This window comes from Chanos chanos, chromosome 3 (genome assembly GCF_902362185.1).
Source record: "Chanos chanos chromosome 3, fChaCha1.1, whole genome shotgun sequence".
In the NCBI taxonomy this organism is placed as follows: Eukaryota; Metazoa; Chordata; class Actinopteri; order Gonorynchiformes; family Chanidae; genus Chanos; species Chanos chanos.
Window position 1 is genome coordinate 20,710,001 of NC_044497.1, and position 14,863 is coordinate 20,724,863.

A 14,863-nucleotide genomic window follows, 5' to 3' on the forward strand; every position below is an offset into this window, starting at 1 on the left:
TCTGTTGGCACATTAAAAGTACATTTCCACAGCTGCAAATCTCACATCGCTCTCATTCAGGTTGAATGGGTGCGAAATTCACACTGATTGTGCGAAATCGGTGCGAATTCGCAGAGGCATGCGAAATTGAGATGGCGAATTTTCAACTTTATGAAAATGAGAACCACACGAGAACCAATCAGTTTAGAGTGTGAATGTGTTTGGTATAGGGCTGGGTGGTATGGCCCAAAATTTATATCACGGTACTTGAAGCACAGACGTTATCGGAGTATATCACGGTATACTTGTTTTTCTTAAAATTTCAATATAAATGCCTCTGAGGGGCTAAAGCACTGGTATGGCAACTGCATGTCAGCTATTATTGAACTCTTAACTGTATTACTAGGACATGTTCTTAAAATACCTCTGTACTATGTGAAGACTAAGTACACAGTGATGGCATTTGTTTTGTTGGTCCATCGCTGACTTTTTTCTTGTAAGGGCAGCCTTTGGAAAATGCCTCGATTAGTCGATAGATTCATCGGTAGAAAAATAGTCGTTAGTGGCAGCCCTAGTGGCAATTACGTAGTGATATTGAAGAAAAACATTTGTTATAATGAACTGAAGCATTTTAGAAATCAAAAAGGTAAATTCATAAAAATAAAACAATGATGTGCTGGTTTAAAATACTGATGTCGGCATCGACGTCATCGATTACGTTGACTAATCGCAGCAGCTCTACTGTCTAGGTTTGCACACAGCAAAACACAATACGAATTTCGCCCTACCATTTTTCGTTTTAGGGGCGTGGTCACAAAGACAGCAAGCAGTTTGGCTATCCTGTTAGTAGCAGTTAAGTTCGAGTGCTTAAATGAAGGTCTACAGTGGTCTATTTGCCCTTACCAGAGCTGTTGAGAGAGTTTTTTCTACGACTCTGGCCCTGACTATGTTCATGTAACATGTAAGCAACAACCTGTGTTGATGTAGACACAAATGTTTTTTTTTTATGTTACTCCCGCCTCTCTAGAGAATGTCACGTAGCAAACACATCACATGCTAAACTGATCAGTTCTCGTGTGGTTCTCATTTGCATAAAGTTGAAGATTCCCCATCTCAATCTCGCTTGTTTCGCCGGATTCACTCTGATTTCACCCAATCAGAACGAGTTTTGTTGTTTCACGTCCCCAGAGCAAAATTTCGCAGTGCAAAATTCGCAAGGTGTTTCGCTGTGTGGAAACCTAGCGTAAGAGTAAGAGTCACCACATTAACGCTGGCACTTCTCAGATAGGTAAAATATAAAACTAATTCACACTCCTGAAAGGAAAGTAAAAGGTAGGCTAAATGTGTCACTCGTCTTGTATTTGACATGTTCTCAGCTCACATGGTTAAACTAGACAAATAAAATCTTTCATGTCCACCTGTGTAAAGTGACATTGACAAGTTCATTCATACACTCTTTCAGATTTTAACCAAAGACATCTGTACAACCTATCAACTCCAAACAGAGACATGCTCTCTGAACAATGACCAGCAGTTTGCTATTTGGAATAACACGCTCGTTATGAAGTCTGGCGTCACTTTCCTCTGAGCATGTGTTTACTCAATCACACGGGGTCACTCTTAAGTAACCACTTTAACGCCACTGGGCATGGGCCTCTTTAAAAAAGAAAAGATAACTGGTCCGGCACACTAACCTTTTTGGAGAATAGGAAATCCATTGAAAGTCTATTAGTCCTCTGGATCTGAGGCAGCAACGATAACTAATTGGTAGTTCCTCTTTTTTTCCCTCTGTTTACTGCATGGCTTAACACTCGGTACCTCTGCGCAAGGTTCCTTGGGAGGCGTCGTCATATGACTGGAGAATCGTTGTGCCACAGGAAGACAAGGACAGGCTGACCCTCTTCCTCACTACTCAGCCCTTTTTTTCCCGTCAAATTCCAATTACTGGTAGTATGACTCTGCTCTAAAGCAGTCACTCACGCCTAACACACACACAGACATGAAGGCACTCATGGCTAGCAGGCTAATCATTAACCCTGAACAGGAACTGTTTGCTTGTTCAGAAGGAAAAGACCAATGTCAGCTGGACATCGGTCATGTTGCAAACACATTTTTCTTCAATGAAATGCACCTCCGCACATGCATTCTAGGTTATGAATGTACCACACCTCTGATTTATTCCTTGTTTACAGTACTCCTAGTGCACCCTGATAAAATGTAGACATGACAGATATGCTCCTCCTAGGAAGAACCATGCTGTTGTCACTACATTAGCAGCAAAAGCACATATGCAACCAGCATGGCTAGGACCATACAATCAGTTTCATACAGCCCTCTGTGAAACTCCTCCAAACAGTTTCAACCAAACCCTTCTCCTATTTAGAGCTAAATAGGATATAGGTTTGGTTGAAACTGGTGCTGAATTATGGTTTGGTTACAGCTCCACAGGTTATTGTTCAGACTCAAATGTTATTTCAGTTGACACTGCAGAACTGTGCTAATTGATTTAATAATTGCTTTCAGGGCTTAATAAATATTTCTTTACAATCTAATTAGGAGCTATTCACGCAACACAAAACACATTAAAAAAGACCAGATCCATACACAGTAGAATAAACAGAAAAGTAGGGATAATCCCAGCACTAACAATCAGCGTTGAGAGCAAAAGGAGCAGCAGTTATTTTATGTTATATTATGTACGGTTATTTCCCTCCGTGCTCAAGTCCAGATTATCAGATCAAACTGAGGCAAACACATCTCTAAAGTACACACAGCAAAGACAAAGAAAGGCAAAACAGATACATAGACTTGCCTTTGTAATTTATAACCCCCAAAAATATAATCTACATAAATTAGCAATAACAGTTTTCTTTAACATGCCACGAAATAAAAATGTGTAGTTATGAACAACTGACTTACCGTTTGCCACATCGTCTGAAAGAGTAAGTATGCAAATATGTTTTTAACAGAATTAAAGTGCAAGAGTGGAAATTTGTGTATCGAAATATCAAAAAAAAAAAAAAAAAAAAGAAAGAAAGGAAAAAAAAAGACAGCCAACGGAAGGGCAAGGCCCATGGCCAGTCTGGACTCTGTGTGTGTGTTTCTGTGTGTGTCTGTGTGTGTGTATGTGTGTGTGAATCCATAAAAAAAACAGCTGCCTGTTCTGTCAAAACAATAATATTATTTTCAACATAGGCTTGATCCTACTAAGCCATCTTTCTTAGCTGAGTTAGTGGAGCTGAAATAGCACAGTTCAGAGGAGAAACTCCCTGAGGACTTCACTGGTAACAAAGACAGTGTTTCTCAGACAGCAGCACATGGGTCCCTTGCTTGTGAACTGAGCACAGCCCCGGCCCTAAAACGTGCAAATCTGGATAGGCTGACTTCACACAATATGACCTGGAAGAGGGTTGTGTGGCCAGGCAGAGGTTTTTTAAAACACCATCCCCTATGGACAACTCAAGCAAGCATGACAATTTCTCTTCAACTCTTTCCTTTTCTCTTTACCTTGTTTCTAATGCCACAAAATGGGGTGTTTTTGAGGAACATTACCTGTGTCATGTCATGGTTGACACTATATGTGTAACATTTGTAAAAGATGATGACTGAAATCCTAAATTACATATTGAATAGATTCTCTTCTCCACAGTGCAGGACCAGTGAAGAAGTGTCCTGAAAACAGCGGCCAGTAACACAGATGTGAGGCAGTGATGGCGTTTGTGTGATTAGAGGACTGCACTCACAGCGTGAACGACGGATGACACAGCGTCAGTAACACTGCCAGGGTCCTGGGGCTCGCTCATGACTCCGCCTCTCGTGTGTCTCACTCTGGGGTCAGGTGCTGTGTTGGCAGGACTGGTGCAGTTGAAGTTTGTGAAAAGATGAGTGATATTTGGTCAGGATTCAGCCTTTCTCTTTCTCACTAGGACTCAGGCAGGAGCTTGTGGGCAGCATTACCTGGAAACAGGTACAATTACAGACGCTTCAGAACTCACTGCATGCCGAACCTCTGACAACAGTGAAATAATGTATAATGTATAAACCAACATGACATGCTAATTTGATGCTGAATTTGCTGCAAAAAAGGTGAATGAGGAGCAGCACTTTAATTTTTCACCTAAGTAAACTTCTGGGCTTTTATGTTTGCAAAGTGGAATATTCAAGGTCCAGTTCAATCACAGAATCACAATGAACTGTACTGCATCAAAATGACTATGAAAACATACCCCACAGTATTGAGAGGCAACAGGCAGGATAAGTTTGTCAAAGATTAATTTACAATGATTTTTAGTTGGGTTGTGAAGTTTGTTGCCATAACAGTGAGTGTACTGGAAAGCGAGATGCTGGCATGACAGTGAATCTAGGCGAATTTCGTGGAATAATGAAAACCGGTGGGCTGAGACAAATTAACGTTGCCAAACACTTATTAATGCTGGTCAGTGGTGCCAGCCTAATAAAACTCTGATAAGACGTTATGCTACTGTGGAGAGGAAGAGTGAGATAAGACAGTGCACATGGCCCTCTATCATACTTTGTCCCTTTCTCTCCGCTGGAGGAAAAAACAAAGGCTCTGCATGCCTTTTCAATACAAAGGATCAGACACAATCATACACAGACAGCTGGTCTACTCTGATTATGTCCGCTGCATTTTCACAGCTGGAGATCTGTGTCAGCTAGAATGGATTTATCTATGAGTAGATGAGCAAAACACATAACGCTCTGTTTCTAAATAGTTTTCAGAAAATATCAAGTTCAGCTGGAAGTGCCCAATCCTACTGGCATGTGTATAACTAGTTTGCACGGGTCAATGGAAAAGGACTGAAGACATCCAGACGTTCACTTCATCCAGCTGGACTTCACGATACACATGTATGGACATGAACTAAGTCACTGTGTGAAAAGTAAGTCTCCACAGACAGAATGCCAAAGCTCTGTCCCTGATTGGCTGCGCTGGCTCACATGATTATTACAGTGAGATGCATAGCATGACATGGTCTTTAATTTGCTAGAGCTAACAAACCACTGGCATAACCAATTTTCTGACTAACCTCTCTCTCACGCCTTATTTGGTAACTCAGAATCTTTAGTGGGAGAAAGGTGTTTGAAAACGTTGGCAGACATCATTCATCTGAACTGCTCATTGGTTGATGAATGAAAATGTTTCATTTGTTTACTGACCCCAGCAGAAAAAGAGGGGTGGAAAGACAAGAAAAGATGGAAGGTGGAGCTAACCGAAGCAATGATGATATGGCCTTGTAGGATGTAGACCAAGGACGACACACACACACACACACATACACACGCGCGTGCACACGCGCACACACACACACACACACACACACACACACACACACACTACACACACACACGCACACACGCACAAGCACAAACGTGAATCAGGGACAACTGCAACACAACAGTATAATCAGAGATCAACAACTGAATTATAAGAAAAACATTACACACTGCATGTACATTCATTGCTGCTGTAAAAGTTAATGTTGAAAATCATATTCACAAGTTTATAAAAGGTTATCTTCTGTGAGCATGTTCTCTCTGTAAAACCTTCAGCTAACTCACTGCACACTTTTTTTCTGTCCCTCTAACATTAAGATAATCACTATTCAAACACAGATATGGCCACAACATTACTCACTACTACACTTGAAACTACAGAAAATAACCTTTTTTTATGCAATCTGCCTTGAATATTATGCACTGGACCGACTAAATGAGAGAAAAATGCAATCTACACTTATGAAAGTTATGTAAACTGTCTTTTAACTTTCTGAATCAATAAATAAATAAAAAAAAAACCCTACTTCATGGCCAGCGTAATCTCCTCTGATTGGTGCAAGCCAGAGTTGAGAGGGGACTTTTTGATAGGCTAAATCCCCTCATAAACAAGGTCACTGACGTGATAAGACTCTGGTATGACAACAATAGAGCCTGACACACTCCTTTTCTCTTTTTTGCAAAACAATAAAACAAACAGTTTGAAAAAAGAACTCAAAATGACAGAATGAAGGAAGGGTTTTGAGTTTTGTAGGAGTATATAGCATGTATCTAAACACACCCTACACTTCACAGTACTACTGTTACTACTACTACTACTGGCACTACTACTATTTTACAAACAGTACAGGAGCCAACAGACAACCTACACCTCAGGAATTCACCACTGTCCACCATCAGATACAGCAGAAGGGATGAATCCCCATACTCAGTAAGCAGTTCAGATGAGCAGGAGCACAGACAGGCAGTGGTGAAAAACTGTGTGGACTCAGTACGGGTCAGAGCACCAGACCCCAGCTGCTGTGCCCTGATATGGAGCAAAGAAACACTGTCCATTCACCTGACTTCTCATAGCCCATATGTATTTTAAAAAGACAGTTCAGAAAAACTAAGTCAGCAGCACTATGAAATGACTGACTACTGTCATGAACAGTGAGCTCAGAACTCTCTCCTCTCTGTAACAACGCCATGGTCTAGAGAAGTCTTCAATCTGACCATATGAAAAAATACTCAATTATTACACTACCTGCAGCCAGTTGCTGCTCTCCTAGATGGGTTTTTGTTTATATGAAACAATAACATTCTGAATCCATTTTAATCACAGTTTAAACAGATATATGACCATTCTTCCTTGATAACTTATCATTTATGACAACTCATATTTCATATTTTGACTGTTAAAACTTTCGTTAGCCCTAATACTTTAGCAATGAATGTTCATTCAAACCTGTGCTAAATGCTGTGGTAGACTATCCCAAACTTCTCTCGGTACACTAAGCATGAGGCCCATGCTGTACAGGAAAAAATTAAAAATGTGTAAATTATAAATCAGTGTGTACAGTGGGCTGCGGCCGTGGGACTGCAGGCACTAAATCTTAACCAGGGGACCATGGGAACACACGAGTGTCGTTCCCTTGAGTCCATTTGTGTATAATCAGAAAAATACATGTCGTAATGTTTACCATAAGTGAGTGAGATAGCGTTGGCAAACAAAAGGCTGAAAATGATAAGACACTGTCACACAGAGCGGGGCAGGATTTCAACGTCGGCTGACTGTCTAAGGGGACACAGTCAATCACAATATTATGGGCAGGTGTTTCATCTAGACTCATTCTACCGTCACTGCCTCACCATCACTCCCATGACGATATAGTGTCACAGGTATCAACGTAGAAATAGCACTCTCCTCCAAGAACTCACTCATCCAGAATACACCTCAGACTGTGATATAGAGGCCTCACCCATCCAGATGACACCTCAGACTGTGACATAGAGGCCAAATCCAATGTCACAGAGGGCCTGTGTTTGCGTGATACGTTGACAGAGTGGCACTACACTATGCAGTTCAGTTTCCCCAGAGAGAGGCCGACATCCAAGGTATTGACACAGTTACGTCAGTCTGACTCCTGTTTCTCTGTTGTCAAACACTAGACTGCCACATCACCTAGCCTCTGCTGTCTAATACGCTGTATCATTCTGACAGGGCAGTTATCAATGCTGCATGGGAGTTGGCCTCATTTATTTATGCGTTAAGCTCCTCCCTTCACATTCAGTGACTGGTTATGACCACTGTCAGTCAGAATTTAAGACCGGACTCTGCCCTATCGTCCTGAGCAGGTGAAGGGTGATGTGACTGTGAGAAACAGTCACCCAGGCCTGGCCTGAGAGGCAAGGCTGACTCCAGCACAGAGCACACACAGGCTGGTGTTCATGCTGAGGGAGGGACTCTGGCAGTGTTAATGGCAGTGTTATTATGAAAGCAAAGGAAGCGACCATTGAAATCAGGAAGGATGTGAGCAACCGGCCTCTTGACTTTGTAACACATGCTTTGACAAATGAAACTGATAGGAAAGGTCCTGTTGTTCTTTTTTCTCAGAGAAGCATATGTTGACTCAGCAAACTCCAACCTCTCAGTCTATAAATGCTTCTCAGTGTTCATCTAGCTTTTATGTTTCTTGTGACCTTTAAATTATGTAACAGAGAAGGAAAGTTGTCCTTTCTCAGCTGGGTCATTACCAGTCCTGATTTGGGTAGCAATTTACAAGCATCAGCACGAGACAGGGATAACAGGGAGAAAAAAAGACAAAAGTTTTGTTTATCCAAAGTTGTTGTTTAAAAGATGCACTCAGACAGTATTAACAAAATGTAAAATCTAACAGGGTCACAACACAAAATCGTCTGTCTGTACACACAGCAAGTTTCAGCTGTTGGAGCGGTGCATATAAGACATGGAGAGCTCTGGGCACTTGTCCTTGTGTGGAGGCGTGCAGATTGTCGAGCGGGGCACACAGGGATGCAGTTTTAGGATACCCGTTTGCCCATGTGGCAGGCCTGTAGACCGTGAGCAGGCCATAAAACAGGAATAATGAAAGACAAAGCATTGCAATACGAAATTTAACTACCACTAAACATTCCGCAGTAGAAATAGAAACTCAATCATAATCTTGGAAAACCTCAGCATTAAGGCAAACTGAAGACAATGACAGAGTAAATGGAGCAAAGATAGACCTGCCTTCATGTTTTATAGGGGCTCAAACGCCAATTCAAACAGCCCACATGAAAAAGGACAATCTTAATTTGTCTGTTTGTGTGTGTGTTTTTACAACACAGTTACCTACTGAAATACTAAATTAAAATCCATTTAATGTAGCCAAAGAAAAAGTAGCTATGGACCTAAGACCACTGCTGTTCTAACGGTTTATCTTAACTCACAAGATATGGCACATGGCGTCACGCCCTGTGCGCTACGCTTCCCAACCAGGGCTCCATTTTCACTGCTTTTCCAATACCATACCATTTACACACACTGGGAACTGCAACATCAGAAGGTTCTCTGAGCTGTAAAAGCATTCCTGTGTAGTATTAGTGTTAGTCCTCTTAGGCATGAGTCAATCTTTTCACAGAAGCAGGGAAAGTTAACTACTTTTTCATGAGTTAATCTTAAGCAATAAGGTGATTAAAATTCTCTTACTTACCCTCGCCCTTACAAACACATACACACACGCGTGCGTGCACACACATGCACTCACACACACACACACACACACACACACACACACACACACACACACACACACACACAAATGCTTGTAAAGTTTGACTTCACAAGGTAAAGGGGCAGACATTCCTCAGACTACATCTGAGACAAAAGGAGTAAGATACTTAATGAACACTTTGATTACAGTTTAAAACTCACACATGCCAAACTTAACACAGACATAAAACCATAGAGGGGATATAGCAAAAGTCTTTTGATTTTTGACCCAGAGATCCCATGCATGAGAAGGCACCTGAGTGAGCAGATAAACATGTTTGGTTGGCCTGCTCGCTGCTGTTCTCTCTTACCTATCCGCAATGTAAAACTACTGAGGTAATCAAAGGGTCCTTCTATTTACATGCCCTGGGATTCACAACCCAACGAGTCATTTCCATGTAATATTCTGACCTTGGACAGCTTCCACAAAATAGTGCCCACCAGGGACATGTTGATGCCAAATGTATACAGTAACAACAGGGAATACTGACCATTTTCAGAGGCAAATCACTGCACACAGCTAAGGTACTAGTGAGTCAAACTGACAAGAAGAAAGGAAGATAATGAGTTGTCTTTGAGTTTTCTTTGAGGGACTGCTGTAAAACAGTTTTAAATCAAACACAGCTGATATTTTGCACCTGGTTAAACTGAAAAGCGAAAGAGTGTCCAGAAAAGAATTAAGGGTGACTAACTGTAGCTGATCCTTTCCATAGAAGTTCAGAGATTTTGTTCTGGATTTGCTCTTGTCTGAGGGATTGACCATATTTCTTTAATTTGCTAGTTGGTCTAATTTACAGCATACATACTTTTTGTGTGGTATAGAACATACTGCATGGGGGAAAAAGGACAGAGAGGGAAAGAAAGAGAGAGGTGCAGATTAGTCAGAGAAGCACACAGGTCATATGTTGTAAGAGGGATGGTCTGTATGTTATTAGGCAATAGAGGACTGGCCACAAAATCACACTAAACCAAAAGTAACCTCTGACAGAACTTCTTCACAAGCTTTACTCTTCTTGATATTCATACTGTTTGAAGCCACAGTAGCAGAATCTGTGCCAAAGTTATAATAACACTAAAGCTAATCAAATATCATGTATTAAAGTCGCACCTCACACACAGTATGGACATGCAGAGGGACAGTGATAAAGGAGTCTTACCTTTGAGTGATCACTGCAGAGGTGCTGCTGTTATCATTGCCGTTGAAACCAAAGGCCACTGTGAGAGGAAACCCACAGAGACACACACACATATCAACACACACAGACAAACACAGAGAGTGAGAGAAAGAGAGGTGGGTTGGAAGGCTGTGAGTGTTTGCTGACTCTTGTTAATATAGTCCAGTTTGGCACTGAGTGATACCTCAATCCTTCCTCCTTTGGATTATGTTTCCTCCTCTAGACCTATGACAAGCTGCCATGTGACCAGGACACAGCTTAGTCCTGAGTCAGCTACGACACACACACACGCACACACACGCACGCACACACACACACACACACACACACACACACACACACACACACACACAGACAGACACTCACAGACAGACAGACAGACACACACACAGACACACACTCCATGTTAGCAACTCTTTAAAGAAGCACACACTCACAGACACTCTTTTACTGTTTGTTATTCTCAGTTTGTCCAGAGACATTCAAGTAGACATCTGCTCAGAGGAACTCCACCAGATACTGGGGCAGTAATGCCACAACAAACACAGTAAACTGTTACTCTGTTCATTTAGTGTCAACACAACACACAGAGCTTTTATCACATCTTCAAGCAAAATCTCTACTAATGCTCTTTAAAAATTAAAAATTAAGAATGCCTTTGTAATCATTTCCTTAAATGAACAATTCAACCAGCCAAATAAAAGTTTCAGTTCCGTGTGATGTCAGTTTCAGGAACACCTCACAGATTTGTATCAAATAAACTCAGAAAGAATGATGTGAAAAACTTGCATCTGAACACAGCAGACTAGAGTGACAGTAAACAGTAGTGTCCCTTGACACCATTAGTCTGGTTTAACCCCTGCTTGTGATAAAACAGTATTTTCCTTGAAAATGGAGGCAGCAACTGAACATAGTATGAGTCACCCTCAGAATCTTTCAATTCTTTTGGAATGTTCTTGTCATCTTCAGCAGAAGAAAAGAAACCGAGGCTTGATCTCTTTGTACCACACGAGGTGAAAGACCTCACAAATGGACCATAAGGCAAATGATTATGGCTAAAACAAACAAAAGTTGAATGTTTACAATATTATTTTATATGACAATAAGTTTTACAAAGATGAAACATTTGCAGAGTGGTAAAGAGAGAGGGACAATGAAACAGTAAATGCTTCTAACTTTGTAGATGTGGGTGCTGGTATAGTTTTATAGTGAAATAGTGGTGTTGACTGAGTGACAAGATGCAGGATCTCTCAGATGTTTGTCACCACAGCAAACACTATGCCCTTGCACAACGACTCTAAGTGACCGCGCAAAACCTAACATGAGGAGACACTCCGAAGGCCCCATATGGAGGAAGGGCAGGGAGCAGCGGAAAGGGAGAGAGAGGGAGATAGAGAGAGAGAGAGAATGAGTATGCTTGTGTGGGGGGGGGTCTCGTTTTAGGCAGTATGCGTTTGCATGGCTGTTAACGTGGGTCTGACTGTACACGTGTGAGCATGTGTCAGTGACCAGGCGTGCCTTCACTTACCGCTCACATGATGGTCTTAAATAAACCCTCACTGTGAGCATTAGCCACACAGCAGATACTGGAGCCTTCATCAAACGATGGGGTTTTCCTTATTTTCCATAAAAATCCAGATTATGCTGGATCACTCAGTAGACGGCAGAATAGATTTGGGAACTTAGTGCCAAGCTTGGGAAAAAATTGGAATGTGCTGCAGTAGTTTATTTTAAGACCAATGTTTCTCTCAAAACAACACACAGCCCTTCACTGGTAACTGTATATCACAATCCTACATTACAAATAGGCTCCGAGTAGAGTCTGGGACCAGAAAATACATAAGAATATCCCTGCTTCTTAAAAACAGAACTATGACTGACTCCTACAAACAGAGCCAAAGGACCTGTCAACCAGCCAGCATACAAAAACAGTGACATGTCCAATCCACCAACTAAAAACAATTCACAGCTACAAATACCAAAAAAGCCAAACACCAACTAAAAACAACTAACACAGCAAAAACCCAAACACCAACTGGAAACAATTCCCACATACAGACAGCGAAAGGCTCAATGAACCACTCAGTATGACTAGATAGACTCTCATTTCTAAGAAACGTTCTGAATTGGGTGGATTAAAGGCTCCAGCATCTAATGGGCATCCTGCGTAAGATGCATGATGCATGAGGTGAGAGTAAAGTGAAACACTCAGCAGTGGATTAACCTGAGTCATTCCTACACAAGCCAAACCATACCTAACAGGAGCAGTGCCTTCCAGAGAAGTTTACAATCCTGTAATATTTCTCTAAGACCAACAATAGATGGGACTTACTTCTGGTTAATTTTTCTATTGCAGTTCCTATGAAGATAACATAAAGGTAATCCTTTAAAACCGTACAAGGATTATTTACTTAAAATGAGAAGCCACACAGTAATGCGGGAGACTTCATATCTACTCCATAAACACATTTACATTTGGAATTTAAAGAGATCTCTGACCATGACATTGTCTGAAGGTGACCTTCTGACTCACTGGAACATGTACTTATCACAGTTTTTCCATCTTACTGTCCCCCACTGACACTGGGCTTGATCTGAGGCCTGTGTGTCTGTTTTATTTAGAGACACAGAAGTCACCATCCCACCAGCAACCCTCTGACTAGATCCCTGTATGAACACAGTACAATACTTACTTACTTACTTATTAGAAAAGCTCTAGACAAAAATCAATATTTTGTTATGAAAGCTACAAAACACAACCTGAGACAGAGATAGGAACACAGTCCATGAGAAGAGTCATGGCATCTGTCCAGGTAAACAAAGAAAGAAGGAAGGGGAGAGAGAGAGAGAGAGAGAGAGAAAACACACTAACAGTGGTGGGATTTCAGATTTATTCATATGTAGACAGCACTCTTAATGCACTGGCAACAAATGAGTACTGCACATCAGCTACACCACCACGAGAAATTACCAAAGCAGTTCCATCCTTTTTTGGTGAAATTATTCAGTTCTGAGGCATGGACGTAATTATGAGTAAACACCTGCAACATGTCCACTTAAGCTGCCTAAGTCAGCCATCTGAATTTTACCATAATAGACATTGTCAGTCTGCATCCAGACCATGTTTCCACACCTTTTTCACAGTCCAGTGGGCAAATTTCACAGGGCCCTAACACCTGGCACGGCATGGTCTTCTAGCATGGCTATGCTACGCTCCGCACAGAGGTCTGCGCACACTCCAAACTCCAAAGTCCCAAGCTAAATCTACTCAAAAAGGGGTCTGAGTCCATGCTCCCCCATGTCAATTACTGTTACACATACCTAAATAAAGCCCTTCATCATCTCATGTATATCCATCTGCATACAGAGCTTTCTCAACCATCATTGGACTTGGGTAGAGCACAGGAGGAGTTTAAGAGAAGCGCACAGATCACAAATCCTTCTGTGGTTTATTATGATTCAGAGCCAGGCACTGAAGTCATGAGTTGGTCATTAAAAGGGGGCACTCTAGAATTGGACAGGGCCAGTTGGTCACCTTGGGATGATGGGTGTCTTCATACTGTTTGTCCTGTAAGACAGTTAAGGTTTTAAACAGTGGTGGGGACATGGGCATGTCATCATGAGTTTGACTGTCAAGGCCAGTTTTATCTAATGTGTTGGTACTCCAAGGAGGACATTTTAAGAACCACCCCAGCCTCAAAACACCTTTGAAGCAACAATTTTGAAGCAACTTTCACAAGCTTGTCTTTTGTATCACATGTAAAAATTGGACTACAAATCCTTTTCAGTATTTTAGCCTAAACTGTGGGTTAAGACGCTGGATGGACTTTGTGGTTATAAAGTTGTTCATGTAACCATTCGAATACGGTTATTCTTTCCCTCTGTGTAAAGAACCGGCTCCATACTCATGGTTTGATATAGGATAGAGTTGAAAGACCAATTTCATAGGGCTGTGGAAAAATTCAAACAGCTGTCCACATCAAGTTGTTTGTAGTAAGCTCTCTCATAAAAGACTCTTTAACCTAAGAACAATGGCTGAGGCACCAGGGTGCGTCACATAGAGTGCAGGACCATAGAGCTGAAGCCAACTCAGGTTACCATTTAAAAAAGCATTCTGTCTGAGTTCCCACGCTGAAGTGTGTTTGGCTTGATTATATGGGGCCAATGTCTATATAATAGAACAACTGAGAGTCAGCCACCAAGGAAGACCAGCACTGCTGAGAGCCTGGAACAAAACCAAATAACTACCATTCACACACGGTCAAAGCAGAAGAAAATGAAAATAACGGCACTGAAATGTTAGACTGAGGTGAAAACCAGTCAGGTTGGTAACAGAATTCCTGGGGAGAGAGGTGGTGGATGGTGCGGCTCTGGAGAGCCCTGAGGCTGGTCTGGCTGTGGTACAGGAGACTTCAGGTCAGCTGCATTTACTGAGGGCCATGCTTTTTACTTCTATTGGGGGCAAATGGTAAAAGTTCTTTTCCAATATTCAAACCAAGATTTTTTTTGTTTATGCTTTTGATCCAAAGATCATAACATGGGTTCTGAATGGCTGTATCAGAAATGTGTACAAGACTAATGCCATGATATTTTAATAACACTTTAGTAGATAAATCAATTTGTCTTGACTGGTAAATCTATGTCGTAGCTGTGATGACAT

The 14,863-nt window shown here is 41.5% G+C and overlaps 1 protein-coding gene across 3 annotated transcripts in view; it reads right to left on the reverse strand.

The window, feature by feature from the left end:
- Positions 1–14,863, reverse strand: part of slc4a2b (solute carrier family 4 member 2b) — a 63,704-nt gene that overhangs the window by 33,448 nt on the left and 15,393 nt on the right. The window contains exons 1-2 of one of the 3 annotated variants that reach the window (XM_030770082.1): positions 10,186–10,245; positions 3,723–3,936 (exon numbers count right to left, since the gene is read on the reverse strand). In XM_030770082.1, coding sequence (XP_030625942.1) covers positions 3,723–3,782 — 60 coding nt within the window. In that variant the 5' untranslated portion in view covers positions 3,783–3,936; positions 10,186–10,245. Of the gene's footprint in view, positions 1–1,673; positions 1,980–3,722; positions 3,937–10,185; positions 10,246–14,863 lie in introns of those variants that run through there. The other 2 variants (XM_030770081.1, XM_030770083.1) reach the window with 2 other exon arrangements.